Source organism: Terrapene carolina, unplaced genomic scaffold (assembly GCF_002925995.2).
Source record: "Terrapene carolina triunguis isolate 2854851 unplaced genomic scaffold, T_m_triunguis-2.0 Scaffold38, whole genome shotgun sequence".
NCBI lineage: Eukaryota > Metazoa > Chordata > Testudines > Emydidae > Terrapene > Terrapene triunguis.
In genome coordinates, this window is record NW_020664389.1 from 8,508,871 (window position 1) to 8,535,071 (window position 26,201).

At 38.1% G+C, this 26,201-nt stretch overlaps 1 protein-coding gene across 3 annotated transcripts in view; it reads right to left on the minus strand.

Moving 5' to 3' along the window:
- The window catches only part of ROBO1 (roundabout guidance receptor 1), a 1,048,580-nt gene that overhangs the window by 495,063 nt on the left and 527,316 nt on the right, over positions 1–26,201 (minus strand). For all 3 annotated transcript variants that reach the window (XM_026652616.2, XM_026652620.2, XM_026652612.2), the window contains exon 3: positions 17,675–17,758. In XM_026652616.2, coding sequence (XP_026508401.1) covers positions 17,675–17,758 — 84 coding nt within the window. The remainder of the gene's footprint in view (positions 1–17,674; positions 17,759–26,201) is intronic.

The following is a 26,201-nucleotide window of genomic DNA, read 5'->3' on the forward strand; positions in this document are numbered from 1 at the left end:
TATAATCAACAAACAAGTCATTGAAAAGCTCTAGAAGTACTTCTGCTTTTGATAGTCTAACCCAAACACTATAAATTCAGTTTCTCAAACAAGGCACAGAAAAAAAAAAGTATTATTTAGCCTTCCCTAGAATAATAACTTAATGCCCTATGAAAATTCACTAAACATGTGTATTTTTTCACATCTATATAGCTAAACAATCTACCTAAAGTATGTCAGTTACATACTAAGTCATACATACAATGACAGAGTCATGAAGAGACATCTAATTTTGACCATGCAATCACCATATATATGAACACAAATTGGTATTTACATATGTGAATCAAATAGCTAGGCACCCACCTACCTAATTTTGTACATAAATGCAGCAAAAATGCATATAGATTGTTTGTTCTCAAATGTCACGACTGGTAAAATTTATAAAGTATATGGAATCTAATCTGGCTCCCATTGAAGTCAATGAAACAGGAGGTAATCCTTGGTGTTTGTTTCACTTGAAAGATTTATTCTTAGTTTTGATCATTTGATCCACACTTGTGGTGGTAATAGCAGCAAATCTGGTGATCTTTAAGTTCCAGACAAGACAAAGGAAAGGTTATTTGGGCCACTCAGGTTTTTCCTCTCATAAGCTTATTCCCTGACAATGAAAAATGTCCCACCTACTTTGAATATAGATCGTTAAATCTTTCCCACATACTGTAGTGCTGTCTATTCCAAGACTAACTATATATCCGCTCAGACCCATATATGAAAGAAATTCTCTGTTTGTTTCAACATTGATTTTTGTTTATTTATGTTTACAGCTGATCAATGGAAAGTTATTTCCGCAACTCAGTCATTTGGAAAATTCTCCATGTTTCAATTCACTCTTCCATTTACTTAGTGAGGTGAACCAATAATGTTAGTACCCAGTGTCATAATAAAGAGCAGGTAAGAATATTAGCTGGTTGAAAATTAGCTAAAGATTTTGTCTCTCAGGGAGCATTTATTAATATAGGTATATGTTTATCCTTTTGTATTTGTTTTTTAAAAAGCACATTTTAAGATGGCAAAACTTACAAGAATGTCTTACTATCTGGAAGGTAAGCACATTGCTAGCAAGAGTCAAGCATTCACCCCACAAGACATTTTTTGAGAGCCTCAGGCTTTTGCTCTCCCATCTGCACTTTACAGGTTTGACATGCTGGAGACAAGGACATCAGTAGCTATAGAGTTAATGAGATGTTCACTTAGTGAGCTGGCAAGCTGGTTAGTCTAATTTTAACACAACTATTTTGGCAGCGTATCAGGTGGTATCAATATAAATGAGCCCAGTGCCAATTTTTTTATATCCAAACTCAGAATAGAAATGAAAGAGCTAGGCAGATGGCACTGTCATAACTGGAGAAGGACCTAGTTAATGATTTACAATCTGGGGCACCACCTCTCTGATTTGTTGGCCTTTGTGGATTGAAGAACCATATTTTCTTAGGCTGACAGGTCATCAAATTGATATTTTAAATTCCAAGTTAAAAGCATCAATAGACTTTTAACAACAAGAATAATGCATTCACAATGAACTTAGCTGCTGCAATGCTGAGCATTGCAATGCCCAATTTGTAGGCACCTAGAAAATCACAGTGGAGCCTAAAACTGGGACTTAGGTACCTAAACCCTAGATTTAGGTGATTAACTACCTTTATGAATCTGGACCTCAACATTTTATTATGGAATATATTAGGGCAGGATTTGGCAACAGTCTTGTCAACGGGTCTGAGTCAAAGCCCATGTGATGCCAATGGGGGGCTTTCTATTGACTTTAGTGGGCGTTACATCATGCCTGATTAGCTTTTAGTCAAACTAGTGGATTATTTTTTCTTTTATTTATTGGCTGTATTCTAAGTTCATGTATTTGAAAAGGAATGGAAATACCTTAACTGTTTTCTTATTATTAAAAAGAGGAATTGTTGTGTCCTTATGTTTAACAGTAACACTAAGTGGTTACTACTAATAAAGTGCCTTTTAACTGTGCTCATTAAAATCCAATGAAAACATGTACAGGGATCATTTCAGAAAATGAATGATAAAGAGCTACCACATACATTTTAGATTACCTTGAATTATTTTTTTAAAGAGCTTTTGGATACATATATCAGGAGATTTAGTAAAATCTCTTCTGTGAATTAGAATTTTCCATCATATTACACTAAGAAGCATACAGTGAGGAACAAAAAAGGTATTTGCTTAATTTATTAGTTAAGAGGCACTTATATCTGTAAATCAGATGCAGATTGCATAGAAGATGTATCAGATCCCTCTGGAAAATATAAAGCTGTGAAACACTGTTAGAGTCTATTGTTACAGTTCATTTTTACTATTTTAATGTTATATTCCCAGGGTTTCCTTTTAAGGAAAGCTAATTATTTCAAATCCCTTTTCACTTCTATCCATATATAGAAAGGCCTCATTGAAAATACAATTACTCTGCAGATTGATACAAGGAGTGTCTAGTAAGTTACTGTGTCTCATACAATATCAGAACCAGGATCTTCATCAGCACTTTTATGGTCTTCTTATGAATATGGTTTAGTTAGCTGCTCATTGTTGGGGTGGATTATCCACTGGGCCCACGGGAAGCTCCAGTGGCAGTGCCGACCTGACCCCGGTCCCCAGAAGCTCCGGGCATAGTCAGGTGGGACGGGGGGCTAGTCACAGTGCCCAGATGGGCAGATGCCATGGGGTGGACACGGTTGAGCGGGGGGCAGAATCCTGGCACTACCTCATACACGGTACCTTTTATTTTGTCCCTTTTATGTTATTAATTCTTTGTCCTCAGTCCCATCTCTCTGTCCATTACCCTCCTAATCCTCTAGACCGCTCACTCCTTGATCATATCTGGTTCCTTCACCACTCCAAACCTTCTTCTCACTCCCTGACTGTGCTTTTTTCCTCTGCTCCTACCACATGGCCAATGTTGAGCAGAATATCCATCAGAGAGTGGTCATGGAGTCCTAGTGGTGAGGAAACTGCTTGAGGAGCATTCCTGCATTGTGAGTTGTAAAGGCAGCAGTAAAAGAACAGAACATGGCTAGGAAAATGTCTGAACAAAAGAATGTCTTTTCTTATGTGAGACACTGGAGCTGGAAAGTCATCATGCCTGTATGTTACAACAATTACAGATGCAGTGGAAGTTTGTTTATTCAGGCTCTATTTCAGATTCAGTCCTCTCATTAATTACAGATGCTCTGTTATTCCATAGTCTCTATTAATTCATTGAAGAAATATTTAATTAATTGATTTTATACTAATCCTGCAATATATCTGTGAAGAATGTGGTAATTTTGGTAATATTGTATGATCCCTCTGCATGCCTCAGCTTCCCTCTATGATTCGTATTGCTATACACAGAGAGTAAAGACAAGGGCTGAGGTGCTGGATGCACATTGCTGCTTTGGTGGAGACCAGAGCATTAACAAACTGAATGAAGTCTACACATGTGACTGGAGGATCCAGAAAAGACAATGGAAACCCCAGTGGCCTAGACATTCACACCTAGAGACCAACAGTCAAGAGGAAGGAGATTTTCCTCACCTCTGCAAGGATGCAGAGCAAAGGCCCTGAACTGGAGAACAACCAAGAAAGGTGTCCAGTGGCTGTGTTAAGAGTTAAGCTCTCAGGATATGTCAACACTGCAATTAGAGACGTGCAGCTGGCTGGTGGCAGCTGACTCAGGCTCATGGGGTTATGCTACATTATGTTGTCTTTAAAAATAAGAGTAACCTAGCTACAATAAAAATTTACAAACAATTAAATGTAGTTTCACAGTCATAGCTTATACATTTCAATAATTACTTAAATTATCATTTCAATGTCCTCAAAGAATTCATTCTTTTAGGAAAGAAAACAAAGTGCATATTAAACAATCAAAGAATGTTTAATTCATTTAGATGTAAGCTTCAGGTATAAGCCAAGGTCAGTCGAGTATTCATCTCTGAATGCTATATTATTTGATGACAATCATTAGTGCTAATCTGAATAGACCTCCTTTTATAGAAAGGTGAAGGAACCTTTCTTTTGATTTGTGTCCATATATAATTGAACTCTATGGAATATATTAAAAACAGCTATGATCAAGAGAACAACTCTGTGTTAGCAGCAGTCTGTTTTAAACAGATCTGTTAATCTATTTTTCTTCCCAGAGTGCAGAAGAAAACGTCTAAAGAAAATGTAACAGCATAGAACCTACATTAATACATATGTGATAAAGCCCAGAAAGCATTAGCAAACCATCATGTTATCTCCAAAAGAAAGCAATCTTCTCTATAGTAATATTTAAATTAGGTCTCATTAGCATCATTAATACTGAATGTATTTGAGGTTTGCCACATTTTTGATCAAATCCCAGTGGGCTAGTGACCTATTTCTTCCATGCTGACCATATAAAATATGGTCTGAGGCATTCTCTAGTTAAGGTGGTCTAATAAATAGTTTTGTTAATATGCCTTGGTCTGTTCAGTGCTTGAAAACACAGCAGGGAGTTAACATGGCAGCTCACACAACAATGTACATTATTAGAGGAAGTAATTGTCACTGCCTGTTTTGATTTGGGGATCTTCAAAACATCTGATGAGCAGAGGTGAAAGTAGGTCGTTACGGCGTACCGGTAAGAAGTGGCCGCCAGTACCCGCCCGTACACAGCCAATGTTAAAGCGCTGCTGCAGCAGCACTTTAATGTCGCTGTCCCTTTTGTTCCCCCTTACCTCCCAAGTTACCTAGTCAGTTCAGTGAGAACTAGCACATGCTCATGTGCTACTTAACACTAAGAATATTTTTTTTAAATGGTTTGTAAAGGTGTGGCTCTGTTTGACTAAGTACAAAAAGACATTTTTCTATAAAAAGGTTCTGATCCATGCGTTTGCACTACTAAATCACAGATCTTTACCAATCATATTGGTTTCAATTGTGGCCTTACCATGAGTGCCATGGATGGGGCAGTGTGTTTTTGCATTATCCTAAGAGCGCAGTAAACACATTGTGACTCTGCATCTAGGTAGCTGCATGTGAGACATACTCTGTGCCAGACCTACACCCAGTGTAACATATATTCCCTCACATGCTGGTGTCGTTGTGCTAGATGCTGCTTGAGGGGAGGGGAGGTGGAGCCAGGGCTGTGACCATTCCTCACTCCTTCCCACCCACTCTGATTCAGATGGATGTGGGGAGATGCAATGTAGCAACAAGAGAGCTCTCCCTCACACACTGTACGGCTATCTGACATAGAGAAATAAGGGGATGAATCACACACCTATATTCCCGCGCATGGGAGCACAGGCCACAATCTAGCCTCTTATATGTACAGGAGTTTAAGCACAAAAATTCTTGAAAGAAACTAGATTTATTCTCAAAACCTATTATTCTGTATCATCCTAACTATGGAAGTCCAGTGAACATTCTAACTGGACTTCATTTTCTCTAAATGAAAAATACAGAAAACATTCAAACTATCTCACTCTCACTTATAAGTAGAGCTGGGGGAATAATTGATTCTTTGGTTCGCTAGCAGTTCCCCCCCCCCAAAAAAAAATTGAAAAAAAAATTGTTTCAGGTTAAGCTGAATCCAAGAAATATGAAAAATTTCAGCAAATAGAAAAAAAAATCTGTTTTCGGGCAAAAAGAACACCATGTTTTGTTCAACCTGAAATGGATTTTTCAGGCATTTATAAAGGTGGGTAGGTATCATTCTCACTCCCTGGCCCAATGACTATTTATTGTTATTCATATGATGTTTCACAAAACAGCACTTCAGTGCATTTTGTAAATATATAGCAATATGAAAAAAACAGACTCATTGTCACCAGTGTCTGCTCCAAATGGGAAACTGAAAGGCTCCAAAATACACTACCCCTTGGCAAAGAGGCAAGAATATTATTGGGTTCCACTGACTTTCAGTTGGACTTGTGCTCCTAAATCACTTAGGCGCTTTGAAAAGCTTCCCCATAAATACTGCAGACTGGATTAACTTCCTAATGAAATCAATGGAATTGAGTTTCATGGGCTTTAGATCAGTCTCTATATGAACAGAAGTGTCATGGCTAAAGGAAAGTTAACATAGATGGCAAAACCATGACTTCTCACTATATTCAGTTCAAGCTGTGTCTTGACTGACAGAGCACTTTCTAACACTACAGTCATCTGTGAGACCCACAATAGAGACTACCAGCATTTGAACACATAGTTCAAGGAATGTGCTAACTCTGTCGTTTCAAATAGCATCAGTTTGATACAAAGTCTTATCCTAAATTTTATTCAGACTGCTCAAAATAAATGTAGCATGATTTTTTCCCTACCAGATGAAAGGCTCAATCCTTCTCCCATTGATGTCAGTGGCAGAAGTCCCAAAGGGAGCCAGAGCAGGCCCGGAGAGCTCAAATTAAGTCATGTTTGGCAGATTATTTGTAGCTCAAAATACCTTAATCTTAACACAAGATTTTTTTTACCCTGAGATAACTGGCTCACAATATGGCAGAAGAATGTGTAAAAAGCAAAATCTAATCATTCATATTTAAAAATTGTAACTCAACCAATACTGAAGCTAATTTTCATAAAATTTGTAGTGATTTCAAGCTTTGCCTGCTCTCATTGGTTTTAATGGTGTATTAAAAATGAGGATTTGCCACAGATAATCATTTTAGCTAGCAAATTTGCATACTCTTATACATGATTTTTTCTCCCCCCATGCATAGTGTCAGTATTAATCTGCAGACTAATCAAAACCTTGTTTTTTAATCTTGCTTTGTAAGTATAGATGTGTCGACCTCAACAGTTCAGAATTTGGGTTAAAGCTTAGTTCGGTTCTCACTAGTGTCCCAAAGCAACACTGAGCTACCACTCTCCTCCACAACATTTCCTACAACTCTCTATCTCAGGCTCACATATGCTGTAGGGCCTGCAACTCTTCTCTTACTTTATTTATAACATTCAAAATAAGACCATGCAAATGGCTGCCTGGGATTTTCTATCAGATTCCCTGTGTTCTTGTTTCAGATCACTCACTTCTCAGTTGGGCTATGGGTACTGAGCTGCATTTCCCTGCAGTGACCTCTCCCAGCCACCACTGTATTGATGGCAGGGAGACTGTCTTCTCTGCTCTTAATGTTTCCTGCTGGAGCCCAAGTAAACTGGAGTTTCAGAGAGAGGAGGAGATAACTGCTGGCAAGGACTCAAGGGGAGACAGAATGAGGGAACAGACTCAGGGAAGGGGGAACAGGAGCTCCCTTTGATCCCTTATTTTTCCATTTACTCATCCCCACATTCCACAAGGTCACGCTCCAATTTAATTTCGGGACAGTATTTCAACCCCTGGATAAACTGTATATACAGAAACAAGCAAACTTATCTTATTGATATATATCTGTATAACCAGGTTAAGAATATATAAGTATGTTCTGGCACTCATGAAAGTGGGACGAAAGCTCATTACCTTTGATTATCAATAGGGCTAGTTTGATAGCCACTCTTCTATCTTGGGTTGTGTTCCTGAGAGAGCGGCACAAAGGATTGCCCCATTCCACATCAGGGAATGAGGGGAGCCAGTACGATTTACTCTTCCTCACACCTCTTTAATATTTATCATCTCTTTGGGGTGGCCTGCTCTCCAACCCACTCAGAAACAATGGGACCAAGAACAATTTGCTTGTCCTTGTGCATTTAAGCCTCTAAAGCACTTAGGGGCAGATATGCCATGAAAGGAGGAAGGAACCAAAGACATGCCAAATGGAGTAGCAGGCCATTGAGCTCCTTCTTAACCCCCACGTGGACAGAGTAGAAAACAGTAAGTGTAAGAAGCCAGGGTTGGTTGGACCTCCCCTGTGTGTTTCTGGGAGAGAACATTTTTGAACCATAAAAGATTTGGTTTAAAATTGTTCTAAGTATGAGCAAAGCTTTGGACCAGGGTCTTATTTTTTCCTGACCTGTTAATCTTACCCAACTTGTAAGACCTTTATTACCCAAGGTATGATGAACTTTTAGCCTGATATTGTCTGCTCTTGATAAGCTAGAAAAGTAGTTCACTAAGATAAAGTACTGAAATGAAGTGATCATTATGGTGGTGCAGCTGTTAACAATATGTGGAGATTAATCTTGCTTTTAAAGAAGAAGAATGCACATCTGTACTTTGGCATATGCTTCCTTGTGAGCACGGAGACCTCTCCATTAGAATGGCAAAACTTTCCTTTGGGCTAATTGAACTCTTTTTTAGCTTTTGCACCCTGAGGACACATACTTGAGGTTGAAGAATTTCCATCAGGTGGCTGTTTGAGGTGAAGCATTGTGAATGTGAAAAACAAATAATTAATTTTATGCACCTCATTTTCAGCTCATTTCTTCTTTTCCCCCTAATTATAAACAAAAAATATGTAAAAATGATTGCAGTGATACTTGTGGCAGCGACATTAATTACACCTTCAAAATATGCAATTCTATATTTGGGAATTTGTGTTTTGCTTCTTCTGTGTGTACCATCTGGCCCTTTTTGATGATGTTATGGATATAATCTCATTGAAAAGTAATTCTTACTAAAGCCAGAAAAATAATTAAAATAGTAGAACCAATTTTATTATTCATGCATATCTGAACTTCATATAAAAATACAAATGAGGGATTTCATATGCTCACCAATAGAGAATTGTGTTTACAATGGGTTTTTTGGGGGTATTGTAGACAGCATTCTCATTATTCCCAGGAGTTCCTATAGTACTCATTCAAAGAAAATTTGGCATCTACTTTGATAATATGTATGCAGTGTCGTTGTAGCTGTGTTGATCCCAGAATATTAGAGAGATAAGGTGGTTGAGGTAACAAGAGAAGTTGGTCCAATAAAATATATTACCTCACCCATCTTGCTCCCTCAATTTAATAGCAGTCAGTCTAAAATGTGTTTCTGTAAATAAACAAGTTATTGGAAAATGATTTTAAGCCTCCTTTGGGTGCCTTTTGATGTTCATGGTGCATTCAGAAAAGGGGCACCCCAATGGACAGACAACAGATATCTGAATGTTTCGTTCTTGCAGCTGCAGAAGTGCACTGCAGGATATCTCAGAGACAGGGAGTGTGCATCACTTGTGGCACTAGAGATCCTCCACCAAAGCCCAGCGAAGTGAACAGAAAGACTCTCCTTGACTTCAATGGGCTTTGGTTCAGGACATACATGAGCTAAAGAGTGCACAAACAAATGCAGTAGTGCTCTGTGTTCTGAAGGGGGAAGCTACTGGGCATGAAAATCGTTTTCTAGGTACAAAAATGCATATATTTATTGGTACCATAATTAGTTTCAGCCAACATCAAACAAAATTTATTTTTATGATTTTTCTCCATTGGTGTAACCAGTACTTGTAAAGCACTTGACACATATGTTATGACTGAATGCGTTTTCATGGGTAGATCAGGATGTTTAAATTTTTTTTTTAGGGCAAATTTTTTTTGCAGAGTGTGCAGAAAGCCTTAACTAGCTGAAAGAAAGGGGAGGTGTTATGCTATGAAACATTTACTTCTTGTTCTCAGGAATAGATGTTTCCTTCCTTAAGGGCACTTTTACTTATGGGAGAAAGTCAAATATTAATTGAATTGAATACCATGATTATTCATGATTGGAATGCTAGCAAGTAAGAGCATAGAAGCTGCCAAAACTGTAAGGACCTTTTTGGTGATTTTGCATGACATGGAGGACAGAGAAACATTGTTGATAAACAAGAGCAGAGGAGATTTTTTTTTAAAGTGAGCATCATAGTATCTATCCATTCCTAGATTTAAAGTGCAAATGCACTCTGAGAGGTAACTTTGAGACACTTGTATCATAAAGTGCCATGTTCATTATGTCAATGACTCCTGATCACATTTGCTCAGCTAACAAGTTTAAAAAAGAGAGAAAGAAAAAATAAGTGTTCTGCCAGCCCTAAAAACTTACTGAGATCTAAAAGTCATGCCAGGCTCTTTCTAGTTCATTCATCACTACCAGTAATAGAGATTCTGTCATTTTACTTAGTTAACAATTCTGACATCCAAGTCAGGGACAAATCCAGTTCACTTCCTCATACTTATATTGGCTCTGCAGCGTTAACAGGTGTAACAGATATTAACTTTTCTTTACGCTGTTGGATATGGCATACAGGATACAAATTCCAAATATGTCGACAGATAACTAGAACTATTGATATGCTAAAAAGATCTTTGTTTAGTTACCTGCTTGCTTCATGCCATAACTTCTCAGTCTGTGACATCAGAAAAACATCCACCACAACCATAAGATTGTGACTTCAGGTGTGGAATAAACACAAGAAACAAAAAGAAGCATGTTTTGTGCACAAATATGGTCACCCATTAGACCTTGTCTTCAATGAGCCTTGCTTCCTCACTGACCTCTCTCTCACTGATTTCTTCTTGGATCTCTATCAGTATTGTGTGCACACAGTCTCCAGGCCTTCACCCTTCTTATTCTTTCCATCAGTTTCTCCCAGTTCTCAGCCCCTTCTCTCCACCCCTCCCAAATCAAGGACTGAATATCTAAACTCCACACAGTCCTTCATTCATTGATTTCTTTGCCCCTTACTCCTCCCACAAAGTCCACCCAACCAAATCCCAGTACTGCCTCATATCCATTTTCCCTGTTCCTGCATGCTTCCAGGGACCATGCTAGCTTCCTACACAATAAAGTCATCCTCTCTTTTTTCAACTCTGCAATCTACCTTGCAAAACAGCTATTCTTTCCTTCTTCCTTACTGAATCCAATGACTTTCTCCTTCCACTCTCTCTTTCTTTGCCTGGAATCTTGCTCACTTCTTTAAAGAGAATATAGAAAGAAATAATCTGCACCAAACTTTGTCTAATATATACCCTCTTGTTTTTTCCCCCCTGTCACTAATCTTAATATTTTTTCTATTCTTTTCCAGTTTCTTAGAGATGCTGCAGAATGTAAACCTTTTCTTCTCACTCTTTAGAGGGGAGCAAGGGACCTCTGTGGATTAACTACCCCTATACTGACCTAACACAGGAAAAAGGGAAAAGAGAGTATGGAGAATTTCCCTGTTTTCCAAGGACAAGGATTACAATAGATTCCCACGCCTGGAAGTTAAAAATCTCAAGCAAAATCTCCTTGACTTACTCAATGTGTTTAAAAAATGCCCCTTTTCAAAACAGGGTGACAATATAGCACTCATCCTGACCCAAGTAAAATCACTGTTGGGGAGGAGGGGGGGTGTCTCAGAAACTACAAATGGCTAAGCAGGAAGCAGATATTTTTCATTAAATATCATTCCTAGAAAAGTGACAATGGAGACCTGCCCTCTTTGCTAACTCTGATGTTAAGCTGTTGGTAATGAATTAAGAATAGGCCTTCTAACCGCTGAGTGGCCAGGGGAAGGGAAAGAACGTAGCCCACCCACTTCCAAGAGCAAGGAGACAAGGCAAAGTGAGAAAACGGAAGGGACACACAGCAATCCTTTGAAACACGAAAGGGAGGGAAAACAAGTGGCTGAATTTGGGTTGTAGTTCAAGGAAGCTGTGAAATCAGGGTTAAATAACTTCATGCGAAATAAGAATGTTTGGAAAGTTTCTCTTAAAAAAAAAGCATCTCTCTAATGAGGATTAGTGAACCTTAGCTGAAAATGAATGACTGCATATAGTTTTAATTTAACAAGTCATCATACCACTCCTTCTAACACAAGCTATAGTCTGTGAACTGTTAAATGAGCCCCAATATTTATGTCACAGCTGATTAAACAGGAAATATGCTACTTCCCGGTATATAAGGCACAAGCATACTTTAATAACACACTACACTGCAATACTAGAAATTGCTTCACAGCCATTTATTAGATGGAGAAAATAACCTAGGCTTGTACTATTTTGAGTATGGTCCTTCCCCTCCAAAAAATAATAGGCAGTAGTTGCTAATCACTAATGAGTGTCATTGTTGACATCCATCTCTGCTGCTTTTGACACCATTCACTGTTCATATGCTTTTCTTCTTGAAATCTTATCCTCACTCATGGTTCATGAATTTCCTTTTATTTTACTGATGTTTCTTCAGCATCTTGTTTGGGGGATTTTCCTCATACCCCCTCTGCTTTTCAGTGGGAAATCCAGGGGGCTCCATCCTTGTCCCCTTTTTTGACCCCCTCTGGCTCCATGTGATGTTATTCAGAAACATGGTTTTACGCTGATGACTCAGGGATTTACCACTCCACTCTAGACCTTGCCTGTCCAAATCAAAACCTTATCCTGTCTCTCATGGGTTACCTTCAGCTCAACATAATCAAGCTAAGCTCTGACTCTTTTCCTGATCACTGAGGATAATGCCACCATCCTCCCAGTCACTCAAGCCCGTAACCTAGGCATCAGCTTTGATTCCGTTGTCTTTCTAGACCCACACAGTCAGGCTGTGTCCAAGCCTTGTTACTGTTTCCTGCACCACAACTCTGAAACTTAGCCTCTTTTATATGCACGCAGCTAAAATATTCATCCAGGCCCTCATTATCAGTCTATTGCAGAGTCTCTTCCTGAACCCAGGTCTCCTACTTTGAAGTTTAGTGTTCTAGCCACTGAGATAAGAGGTATTCTGGGGTGGATCGCTCACAATCTACCTTGCTGAAACTGTTCCACTTCGGATAAATATTTATTGTTGCAGGGATGTTCCCTCTCCCACCAGGCTTCCTTTCTCTCTCTATTTAATTATTTATACAAATTAGAACAGCTGCAACAGGAGATATTGAGTGAAACCCACCCCAGAATAGCCAAGGCACTCACCTAGGAGCGGGAAGACCTAGTTTAAATCCCTGTTCCCGAGCAGAGAGCGATTCAAACCTGGGTCTGCCATCTCCCAGGTGAGTGCTCTAACCACTGGGCTATGGATTATAAGGGGGGCACTATCATGTCCTCCTCTTTCATTTTGTGAATGATGCCTGAGGCTGTCTACATAGGGATAAAAGCCCTGCGGCATGGCCGTGGCTGGCCTGGGACAGCTGTCTTGGACTCATAGGGCTAAAAATTGCTGTGTAGACATTTGGGCTCATGCTGGAGCCTGAGCGCTGCGACCTTCCATCCCCATGTAGACATACCTTTACTCCCTTTGTGAATCTAATCCTTTGTTTCCACATTTCCTTTTAATTTTTTTTAAATAGTTACAAATGCCTAAAATCAAAATGAAACTTTTTTTCAACCCAAAACGATTTTTCCCAGACTTCAATTCACGAAAAATTCTGAAAAAAAAATTTGGTTTTGGTTTAAGAAAGAATTATTTTTGACTTGTCAGAATTGCCAGAGATCTGAAAAAATCAGTATTCATACAACTGTATTCAAGTATACAACTGTGTCAGAGTCAACACTAGTCTTCTGACTCTTACCCTATGAGCTAGCTCAGGGGTCAGCAACCTTTCGGAAGTGGTGTGCCGAGTCTTCATTTATTCACTCTGATTTAAGGTTTCGTGTGCCAGTCATACATCTTAACGTTTTTAGAAGGTCTCTTTCTAGAAGTCTATAATATATAACTAAACTATTGTTGTATGTAAAGTAAATAAGGTTTTTAAAATGTTTAAGAAGCTTAATTTAAAATTAAATTAAAATGCAGAGCCCCCCGGACCGGTGGCCAGGACCCGGGCAGTGTGAGTGCCACTGAAAATCAGCTCGTGTGCTGCCTTTGGCACGCGTGCCATAGGTTGCCTACCCCTGCTAGCTACTAGATTCTGCTGCCTTTCTTATCACACAACGCTTGGCCTAATTAATGCTTTTCATATAAGAGCTGATGTTGAAGGAGACTTGTTGACCTTTCAAAAGATTATTTTACTGATTTCTCTTCAACATGCAAACTGAATTCTGTTGTCTTAGTGTAGTCTGTCCCCCAGCCACTCTGGATATTGCTTAACCACATGTAAAAGGTGTGACTTTAATCTCTAGCATATTTAAAACGACAACGAAAATCTTCAGAAGTACTTTAAACTTTAGCATTTGCCAAAATGTGATTTCAAAAAATATGTCTGGGAGTAGACACTCCTGGATTCCTCTACAAGAGTTTACTCTGTCTCCATTTCTAAAAAAAAAGTACTCTGAACAAGATATTCACCAGAGTAATTAACTTATCCTGCTGCCATTGGAGTTAATGACACAACTCCAATGAATTTTAATAGGAACATGGCCAGGCACTTTATAACTTATATAATATATATAAACACCCCCTTATGTGCAATATGTAAGAGCTGCATATCTTCACCCTGAAATACTTTATTATGGAAAGAGAAACAAAGGGCAAGGAGAATGACTATCTTGGAGAATGCCTAATCCTCAACCTACCACCTGATCAGTTGCAAACAGCAAGAATGCTTTGCCTGTTTACCCCCAGAGTTGAACTCATATGGGGATAGATGGTGTGACACTGTCAGTAGCTGAATCATTTCTACTAACATTCCACCAAAGCCTGACTGTGGCAACCTTAAGGATCTGCTGCAAGATGCATCTGGTCAACTTGACATTTTAGTTGGCTGGGAGATTTGCTGATCGTGTAAGATAGTCACTGCTCAGTTAATTAGCTGGAATTTAATTATCCATGAGTGGGGATTCGTGTAAATTTCTGTTAATTATATGTGCTTAAGAGTATTGATTTTGCTTTGTTTTGTTTGCATAAACATACTACATGAACAAACAATAAAAATCCCAATAAATAATATAGCAAACCTTGTTTTATCCAAATGGGACAGAGGGAATAGAATTTCTTCGGATGATTTTAGTTTCAGGTAAATGGAGAACTTTTCAGTACATATGGTACTGTTGATAGATTTAGCTCAGTTTTGGATAAGGAATTTTTCAGGTAAGAGAGATCATGGCAAATGACTCTTTCAAAACTTCTGTAGAATTTAGTAGAAAATAACTTTTTCTGTTAAATTCTATAGGATGGGCCCAAAAAAACTAGAGAAGGGATATCTTTTTCTATTACATTATAAGGCTTTGAGTGTAATTTCTACAGAACAGTATTAAATTTCTATATCTAGCGGCTTTTTGCCTAATAAATTCCATAGAGCTTTTCCATAAAGAGAGGTGTGACAGTACAATGGTGTTGAATATGGTATAAGATAGGATAAGACAGAAACAGCAATCAGTTATTACAACATCTTTAAACTTGAAAATCTTTACCCTCCTCCCAGGGGCGTGCACAAGGTGGGGGAGCAAGCAGGGGCATGCACCCCTCCAATAATTGGCCTCCTCCGGCCTTGGGGCTGTGGTGGGGAGAATGAGCTCCTCTGGCCCTGGGGGAAACTGACTGCTCCTCTGGCCCCAGGGCTATGGTGAAGAGAGTGAGCTTCTCCAGCATCAGGGCTGTGGGGGGAGGGGAACAGAAAATTCCCCTCCAAAAGCCATCACATTTTTATTCCTGTGCATGACCCTGCCTTCTCCCTGCCAAAAAATCCCCCCTTCTGTATCTTTTTGTTGTCTGTCCGGATTGTATACATGATTGTGTCTTTATACCTCTCAGTAAAATCCCCACGAAAATATGTCTTTGTGGTTAATATGCTGGACTGGGATTCCAGAGATCTGTCTTTCAATCTTGGCTTTGTCAGTCTTCCAGTATGATCTTGGGCAAGTCACTTAGTCTCTTGGTGGGAGGTTCCTATCTATGAAATGGAGAAATATTTTTCTATCTCATGGGACTGTAGTGAGGATAAAACAATTAATGTTTGTGAGGTGCTTGGATACCATGGTAATGGGTGCTGTATAAGAAGTACTTAAATAATTGGCCCAATAATAATTCTTTGCAACGACATGTTCCATCTGCTAATGTGATGTGCAGGCCATGGCTTGAAGGTATTGATGAATATAATGTCACATATAATAGAAAGCAGTAATAATTAGCAATATTTTGCTATTATTTGATACCCTTCATCATAGAAACTCAGTGTTTTACACATAAGTATAAATATCTCTGTAGAATAATCATTATTTCACCTGTTTGCAGGTGGGGAAACTGAGGAATAGAGAGGTTAAGGGCCATATTTTTAAAGGCACATAGGCATCTAACTCTCATTGGTACCAAGGAGAGTTAGGCACCTAAGTACCTTTTCAAATCTGTCCCTAAGTGACTAACCCATGGACCCAGAGAAAGGCAGTGGCAGACCCAGAAACAGAACCCAGGAATTGCGATTCGCAGTCTTGTGCTCTAGCCACTAAACAGAATTATTTCCCTGAAGAATCATGCACTTTCAATAAGTGTAAAATATTATTTAAGATATATTCATTATTCCTGAATACTTTATACTGCTGCTCACTATGCTCTGAATTTTCAGAGTAGATTAGCACAACATAATTTAGCAGAGGTGTGTCTACTCAGGAACATTTGCAGGGTGCAAACATGCCTTCAAATATGCACATCCACCAGTCATGAGTGGAGAAATAATAGTATCCTGCAGGGTATAATGTTATAATAGAATGAAAAACCTGTAAGGATGTTAAAGCCATTCTATATGCTTTTATTTAGTTTAGTTTCTGCGCCTTGAGGGCATACATGGCTAATTATATTGCTTTGCTTTTTCCCTATTTCGGAAGGAAATATTTCAGAAAGGAACACAATAGATTTTACAAAGCTAGCTTTACACCTAATATTACCATGCACAAGTGATTGCTAGGGACAGGTAATGCAAGCAGTAATCATTGTAAATGTTGTATAGAGTTTCTTACCCCCACCTTGCCCTCTGTGTGTCCTGTACAGATTAAGTTTTATTTTAAAATATTTGAGTCACTTTTTTTTTAGTTACCTAACAACAAGCCAAGTGTACAAGGTAAGACATTTCACTATTAGTCCATCCCTAAACACAGTTAACTGTGTAACTCACTCATTTCCTCATCTTCCCTTCCCACTCCCCAACCCAAGAGTGACTCTCAGCAGAAATGCAAATAATAAACAACACGTCTGATTTTCACATTTTTCAGATAATAATTTAGGATTAGATTCTGCCATCCTGGCTAATGCTGACTAACTCAAGAATAATCCAAATGGGTCAGAATTAGAGCAACTTTGCGTTAACACCACTGTAGCTGATCTAAAATCTGGCTCCACAGGACTACTCTGAAATAAGGCACCATTCAGTGTGAATAAGGATGGCAGAATTGGACCTTCAGTGATTTCTGCTGCACTGCACTCAATGGTGCTACTTTATCTTTTACCTTCCTGACCAACAGACGTATTTCTTTAAAGATTAATGCAAAATAAAAGTCAGAGAGACTTCTCTAATCATCAGGTTATTTTTTTCTCTCCAATTTAAGTATATTTTGTTGCTGTTTATAACAAATAAACACGTGGAGAAAGAGTGTCAGTCTGCAGAGTACATTATTTGGGAATGAACTCTTTTTGTCATGCAACAGTTTACACAATTTGTAAGAGATTTCCATTCCATTCCCCAGTAATACATAAGATTACAAATGTATAAACAATCTGAACCTACTGAAAGAAAAAAGGATTGAAGACAGTTGTGTATTGATACAGCACTGCTGTATCCAAACATTATCTGCAGAGTGGTATGAATGCTGATGTTCAATGATGATGATAGCTCAGTAGCAGAGATGGTTAAAGAATTGCATACAGGTGGCAATGGAAGATGCAGGTGGGAAAGTGTGAGCAATATGGAACTATTAATATTTTTGGAAAGATAAACTCTACCTGTGTAGCCCAGCGAATTGTCATCGTTATCAGAGGTGGGAAGTGGTGTCCCGCTGTCGTTCCCCCTCTCTAGGTCATCAGAGTCTGTCGGAAACAACACCAGAGCTGCTGATGGGGTCACAGTAGTAACAGTAGTTCCCATTTCCATCAAAACATGTCCAGATACAAATAAATCCACATATGACAGAAAGACACACAGTGACAACACACAGCATACTTTATCCTTCCACAGCCTGTGTTGTGTTAAACACTGTAACAGCTTCAGCAACATTGCTTTCTACTCTATTTCCTTATTCCCCTAGTTTAATCCTTTTACTGCACCTTTTGCTCTTACTTCACAGCTTGTAAAGTGCTCAGTCTACACTCTGAGAAACAGCCAGCACAGCCTGTGGTGAGCATATGGGGAAGAGTAGGCAGGGTGGTTGAATGCTAGCATTGCTAATTTTCTACCTTATTGTTAATCAAAGCTATTGACTGTGATCACTCCCCATCATTGCTTCATCTCCTGGAAATTAGGACTCAGGGGACTTTACCTCTTTGTGTGTGTGGGGAGGGGGGAAGAGGGGGCAGTGTCTTGTCAAACAGGGGGGAGGGTTGATATAAGTACCATACCTTCTCTGGAGGAGAGGGCAGGGGCCAGATCTCATCTATGAAAAGGCAACAGTTTATCATCATAAGAAAGAGATACATTTCCTAGACTGAAAGGCACTTGAAAGAAACACTCAATTTCAATGACATGTTAAAAAAAAAATCCCAACTCAGAGAAATCACGTTTTAATACTTTGTAAGATAAATCACTAGTCTGAAATTTCATGACGCAAGGTATAATAATAATGAGGAGTCAAAACAGAAGGAATAAAAATAATCACACAAGTTCTGAAAACAAAACCACACAGCATAGTGGTTTGGCAGTGCACAAAGGAATTCTCTACTTTATCAATATCATTATATCACATCTTTATGTACAACTACATGATACACAATGTTAAATGGCATGCAGGTTTATCTCTATTCTCTTTATATAAATAGCAAGTTGAAAAGTATTAGGAATGGCTAAAAGTAATGACATTGAATATGTTGCAGTTTATAAGTGGGGGCAGGTCTGGAATACAATCAGTTAATACTGTACTTGGACTATCACTAGTACAGTAGAAAGTATGCCTGACTATTGACTTACACTTCTCTTCTGTTTTCTACTGTAAGTACTTGTTGAGATGTGTATCATAATTACCTAAATATTTTAAAGACCTTGAACAAGAATAACATTTCTTACCATTAACATACTTCCTGGATTATTACATTCAGCAGATATTAAAGTTTGTCATATAATAAGATTGATACAATTAATTTTAAAATTATATTTTTATCTGAAAATTTTGCTGATGTTACATGAAAACAACTATGATTGCGAAACCAGAAATATATTAGTAAAAATACGTTCTCTGTTTTCTCAATATGTTTACTTTGTTCATTTGATATCATTTCTTAAAAATCCATGTCTCTGCTATGCAATGAAAACAGATACTCAATTTCTTCTTGAAAAGACCCTGATAAACAATAGATGATAAAAAAAAATCTTGAAAAAGGAATTTTAAAAAATGAAATTTGAGACAAACTATATAAGGGTACTCCATCAGACTTTTTAAAATTAATCAATTAAAATATTGTCATCTTTAAATAGCTGTAGTGGAAATAAATAAATAAATAGGACTTGTTCTAAGGACAGATGCAAAAGGCAAAATATGTTCATTTATTAGTCCATTCATCTTTGCTGGCTCAGTAATGGCCAATGTCAAGTGTATACTTAAAATCTGCTCAGAAAGTGGCAGGGCAGTGAGAGCATCAACATTTTACTACTCCAGATTGTTCACTTATTTGCATGCAGGGGTTGATGAGGTCAGAGTTTTACATTATAGCAATAAAGAACAGTAGGATGGGACTTTTTGATGAAGTAAGAGGCAGAGATTCCATGCCTACTGTGCCTGCTCAGGCAAAAAGCTGTATCCAGCTAAAAAACAAAAATGAACACATACTGTGATTTGACACAACCAACCTGCTTATATTCCTTTCACTTCAATAATTGTTTCTTGGAGATTTATCCAACACAGTCTGCTCAGGATTTGTGATATTAAAAGAAGTGGGTGATGGACTGCTAGCTACTATTCAGCTACAGGGTAAGTATATTTCAATTTAGCATGCATCTTTATGTGGAAAAACAATATAATTAAACCACTTTTTTCCCATTCTAGAAGGACGTACGGTATGTCAAACTATTAAAAATGGGTAGTAATAAACATTACACGCTAATTCTTAAGCTAATGTTTTTAAACTAATGTGAATTCAGTTAGGTGCCTAAGTAAAAGCAATCTGACTTTCAAAGGTGCTGAGCATTGAGTGAACCAAAGGGGAGAGATGGGGCTCAACCTCTCTAATAACCAGGCTGACATTATTTAGGGACATTATTTTAGTCATACATAGAATCATAGAATATCAGGATTGGAAGGGACCTCAGGAGGTCATCTAGTCCAACCCCCAGCTCAAAATTTGAAAATGTTGGCCTCAGTCATCTATTTTCACTGGTGGAAGTGAGTGGATCAGGCGTTCTTTTCTAGTAATACCAGAAAAAAACAATATGATATTTAGCAGATTTTTTAATGGTAAGGCCATCCTCATTCATAATCCAAGAATGAACATTATTCATCATCCCAGTCTTTGTGAAATGTGAGCTTTTTGACTCAGTCACAAAGAACACGGTATTTCAACCAATACATTGGAGATTACTGTATGGCTTTTGCGTGGAAATCACCATTCACTGATGATGATCAGTGACGTTCAGTTCAGTTCTAGGTGTGGTTGAATTCTACCATTTTCAGTTCACTGAAGGTGAGATTCCCCCCAGTGCAGAAGAGCTATACTGTACCATGTGCTGTTCTTCAGTGATCTGCTGAAGATATATTTACTTGAACAGTTAGGCTGTGATCAGGTATTAAGCCAACATTCTGTTACAGGGAGTAGCTGTTCAAATAAGGGGCCAGGTAGTAAGGAAGAGGCACATTCATTCTCTCCCTGCTACCTGCTGTATTGCTCAGCTGCTGGTTTCCATTCTTCTTCAGTGCCAATTACTGACACACCCTTTTCTCCTTGTTTCTTCTGCCTCTCCCTCATCCCAATGCCAATCATGTCCCGCCTCCTCAGGTGTTATGTCTTGTGGTATGTACAGCAGGGCCATTTTTAAGATTGGCCCCAAGACTGGGCTGAGGTGGGAGGGCCTATAGGGAAGCTCTGTTCACAAAGAGTAGCCATCATTCATTACAATAAGCTGTAATACCTTATGTATTTTATATATTGCTCTAAATACAAATTGGCTTCTAATTCAGCTTCAGCTGAATATTATTCACATGTATTTAGGCATATATCAAAATTAAGCATGTGGGTGCATCCCGAGCATTTTTTATGTAAAACAATTTTGATATCTGAGTTCAATTATCCCCTCTTATTCACCTTATAATTAGCATAAATGTTGTTAGCAATGTACTGTAGAACATGGCAGGGAGCAATGCCATTTTAGTCATTGCTTCCAACACAGTTATTTCAAGATGCATGACCAAAACCAATCAGTTTCTGTCCACACTTACCATCCCTATATTTTAGCTTGCACTGTAGATAAAAGTTAAAAACTAACATTTTTTTGTGAATGGAGAGATTTTAAATATCATAGTAACTACAAGCCCCCTGTAATGAAAAGGGTATACTAAAATTTCACTAAGCACATGGCTTCATTTTACTTCATATAAAGCTTTTTTTTTTAATTTCTTTTCAGCATCTAGAATTTATTTATTTATTGTAGATTTTTGTTATCATTATCAAGCTTGTGCTACAAAATTTCTGAGCAACAGCGTTAGTTGACATTTTGAAGATGACCATTAATAAAAGATTAGGTAAAAGCAAATGAATATAAATTACTATCAATATTAGAATTGTGTTCTACAAATTGGATCAATTCACATTGATTCCATCCTACTAATCTAGAGGAACGCAGGGTAGATGCATGAGAAAAAGTGCATTGAGTACATCAAACTAAGACCTATATGAGGAATTACCATAGTATCATATGTTTCTATTTCATTTTGTAATGGTAAGGTTCTGACACAAAACAAAGAAGTTAACATAAAATCCAAACTCTGTTTATAACCCAGTTTCACCTAAAAATATTGGTCTAGTTCATGATGCACTCGCCATATTAACTAACGGTGCTGACATAGTATTAAACATTGATTTACAAAAGAAGTTCAGTTGTTCCAAAAGATACTATTATAATTTGTCAGATCCTGAGCTGGTGTAAATTGTCATAGCCCCATGGACTTCAACCGTTTTCACCAGCCTCTATCTGGAAGCTTCCTCCCTGTATGTTTACGCTGTTTGGATTGCCTCCTTTTCTAAGATGTGTCTGAAATGATGTCTTTGGGACAGGGAAAGGGGGGTTGGGCACTACTGAAATATACATAAATCAATACATCAGCTTTACAAACACCTAACGTGAACATTGTCTATCAGCTCAGTAGTACATTTCTCAAAATTATGTGGATGTGGATGCTTGTAAACACAGTTACAGAAAAGTTATCGAACAGGCACAACAGCCAATTTTCAGATGAGGATCGATTGCTTTAATGCAGTAAAAGGCTTAGGACAAGATTGCTCAACATAGCTCCACTGAAGGCAATAGAGCTAGGCTGATTTATACAGGATGAGGATCTGGCCCATTAAAACTGTACATGCCACAATAGGGCTTTTTAATAGATTTAATATTTGGCTTTTAGAAAACGAGATTACCACGTGTGAAGAAAATCCTGCTAGAGTGGAGACGATTTTAAACTCCTTTCCCTCTTTATTTTTATTTTGCATTATAATACAAGCCAAAGATTTTAAATGAATTACAAACAAAGGGGAGTTTCCTGTTATGCTAATGCATGTTTTCGGCAAGCTATCCCTTTGCATCCAATTTTTTAAATACAAATATAATGGCTAATTGTAGGCGACAGCAGCTTCATCATATACTCACCAGGTACTTATTTGTGCAGCAGCAGTTATATTTCTTCTGGAAACAAATTCTTTATTATGTACTCTCAAATTCTAAAAGTTCAAGCTTTATTTGCAAACAATTGGCACAGAGAGGAACATTATAAACATTTAATTATACAGCAAATATTTCAGATAGAAGGATTTAAATTGCAACACTTGGTGATATATCGGGCACTGCTTTAAACACGAATTGCAGGAACACTCCGTGGTATCTTCTAACCTATTTAATTGTCACTTTAATCTTCTCTACCCCTTGACTTCTCTTAGCTGTTCTCCCCACCCCTTTACACTGGCATTCACCAGTCTTAGAACTCATGTGCTCTACATCTGCTACCATTTCTTTCTCTTCCAGACAAAACTGGAGGTAACAGCAATTCCAGCTAATTAAGTGGTGCTTGAAGTTAGTTAACAGGTGGTGGCCCCAGCTGCTTTAGCTGCATGGGTAGATAGACCCCCTTTGCTATCCTACATAAGGCACCATGATTAATTAGGACAAGGAACCATGTGTTAGTGATGGACAAACAGATTTATAACAGCATTTCCTTCTCTAAGACAGCAAACAAAATTTCTTCAGAAGATACAAAATAAATAGGCTACTTGGTGATGTGCACCATAATCATCTAGACTATGTGCAGATTATGTCATATGCATAAGAAATAGTTTTTGTGGGTTTTTTTAACTTTACTTTTTTGGCTGTTAATATAACAAAACAAGCTCTCCATCCTACCTCAGGATTTTTTTAATATTACCTAAAATCATCTTATATTACATATATTTCAAATGATAATTCCCTCAGTAATCAAAACGGTTGGTAATGACAGTTAAATAATACCAACTACAGCCTATGTACTCTGGGAGGGTGCTAAGCAAGCTTCCCCCCACTCCTCTCTTCAGGTGCACCCCAATTCTGATCAGTCACACTCGTCTTGTTCCCGCAACCATTACTCAAGTCTATTGCCTTCAAACAGACTGCTCCTGTGATTAAGGGCTACAGGAGTGGGTCCATTTCTACTACTTTAGCCATGTGTTGTTGTTGCAAAGTTGCATTATGTGACTGTTTTGTTATGTGGTTAAGTAACCACTAAAGGGTAGGATGGAATCAAGTTCAGTTTCTCTTAACATAATTCATGACTTGAACCAAAATCTTCATAGATGAACTATTGCTGAATCTACTGTCCCACTTAACCATCCCTCTCTGTTTTTTATACAGTTAAACAAGCTCTTTTTTCGTCACATGTAATTAGAAAAACCTACGAACTTCCCCTGTTAAATATGCTATTGCTTATAGATGGCAAATGAAAATATCTGTCCTGATTCAACACTCCATGACACTGGGTTTTCACCAGAGTGACTCCAAAGTAAAACAAATATAAAAATAAAGTGTTGAGTCACACACACACATACATTGCAAAAGTTGTGAAAGTTATACAGAGTCATAGATTAATTATATTAATGTAAGGCAAATGGTTGGATGGTTCCAAATAAAATGAAAATGAAAGATGTTTGAGCATAAACCAAGCGTGACTGATAAATAAGAACATAAGAGCTGCCATACGTGGTCAGACCATGAGCTAACTTGTTCAATATCCTGTCTCTGACAGTGGATCATACCAGAGCTTCAGGGGGAGTGTGCAGAACAGGGAAGTTATGGAGTGATCCACTCATGTCTGCCATTCCTGGCTTCTGGTAGTCAAAGGTTTAGGGTTGCCCTGAGTATAGGCTGCCAATTATTTTCATTGATTGATCCCTGTTTTTTGTATTATGGGTAAGGGTAAATAATACTTCTCTATTCACTTTTTCCATGCCATTCATGATTTTATATTACCCAATCGTATCACCCTTAATCCTCTCTTATTTAAGCTGCACAGCCCCAATCTTTTTAGTCTCACTTTGTATGGAAGCTGTTCCTTACCTTTGATCATGTTTGTTGCCCTTCTCTGAACCTCTTCCAGTTCCACTATATTCTTTTTGAGATGAGGAGACAAGAACTGGGCACACTGGGATTTATATAGTGGCATTATGATCATTTCTGTCTTATTTTCTCTTTCTTTCCTGGTAGTCCCTAACTTACTGTTAAGCCTTTTTTGACCATTGCTGCAAGCTGAGGAGACGTTTCCAGGGAACTATCCATGGTGACTCCAAGATCTCTTCCTTGGGTGGTAATAGCTAATTTAGAACCCATCATTGTATCTGTATATTGGGGATTACATTTTCCAATGTGCGTTATTTTGCACTTATCAACCCTGAATTTCATCTGCCATTTTGTTGCCCAGTCACCCAGTTTTGTGAGATCTCTATAACTCTTTGTAGACTGCTTTGGACTTAACTATCTTGAATAATTTGTATCATCTGCAAATGTTGCCAGTCCACTGTTCACCCCTTTTCCACATCATTAATGAATATGTTGAACAGCACAGGTCTCAATACAGATACTTGTGGAACCCCGCTGATCACCGCTCTCAATTGTGCAAACTGACTTATTCCTACCCTTTTTTCCTATCTTTCAACCAATTACTGACCCATGAGAGGACCTTCCCTCATACTCTGTGGCTACATAGTTTCCTTAAGAGCCTTTAGTGTGGGACCTTGTCAAAGAGTTTCTGAAAATCCAAGTACACTATGCCAACTGGATTGACCTTATCCTCATGTTTGTTGAATCCCTCAAATAATTCTAATAGATTGGTGACACGTGACTGCCCTTTACAAAAGCTGTAAAAAAAAAATCATGTTCATTTATGTGTTTGATAATTCTGTTCTTTACTATAGGTTCTACCAATTTGCCCAGTACTGAAGTTACAGGCTCATGAGCCTGTAATTGCCAGGATCTCTTCTGGAACCCTTTTCAAAAAATTGGTGTTACATTAGCTTCCTTGGAGTCATTTGGTATGGGGTCTGATTTGAGTGATAGGTTACAAATGACAATTAGTAGTTCTGCAATTTCATATTTGAGTTCCTTCAGAACTCTTTGATTAATAGCATTCTGGTGACTTATTACTGTTTAATTTAAGAATTTGCTCTGAAACCTTTTCTGTTGACACATCAATTTGGGACAGTACTTCAGATTTGTCACCCCAAAAGGATAGTTCTGATGTGGGTATCTTCTGCAGTTCCTATGTAGTGAAAACCAATGCAAAGAATTCATTTAGCTTCTCTTCAATGGCCTTGTCTTCCTTGAATGCCCTTTAGCGCTGTCATTGTCCACTATCTCCACTGCCTGTTTGGCTGTCTCCTTGCTTCTGATGTACTTAAAAAAAATATTGTTAGCTTTTGCATCTTTACCAAGTTGTTTCTCAAATTCTTTCTTGAGCTGCCTCATTATGCTTTTACATTTTGCTTTCCAGAATTATTGCTCCTTCCTATTTTCCTTATTAGGATTTGATTTCCAAATTTTAAACAATGCCTATTTGATCTAATGGCCTCCATTACTCTGCTATTTAGCCATGGTGTC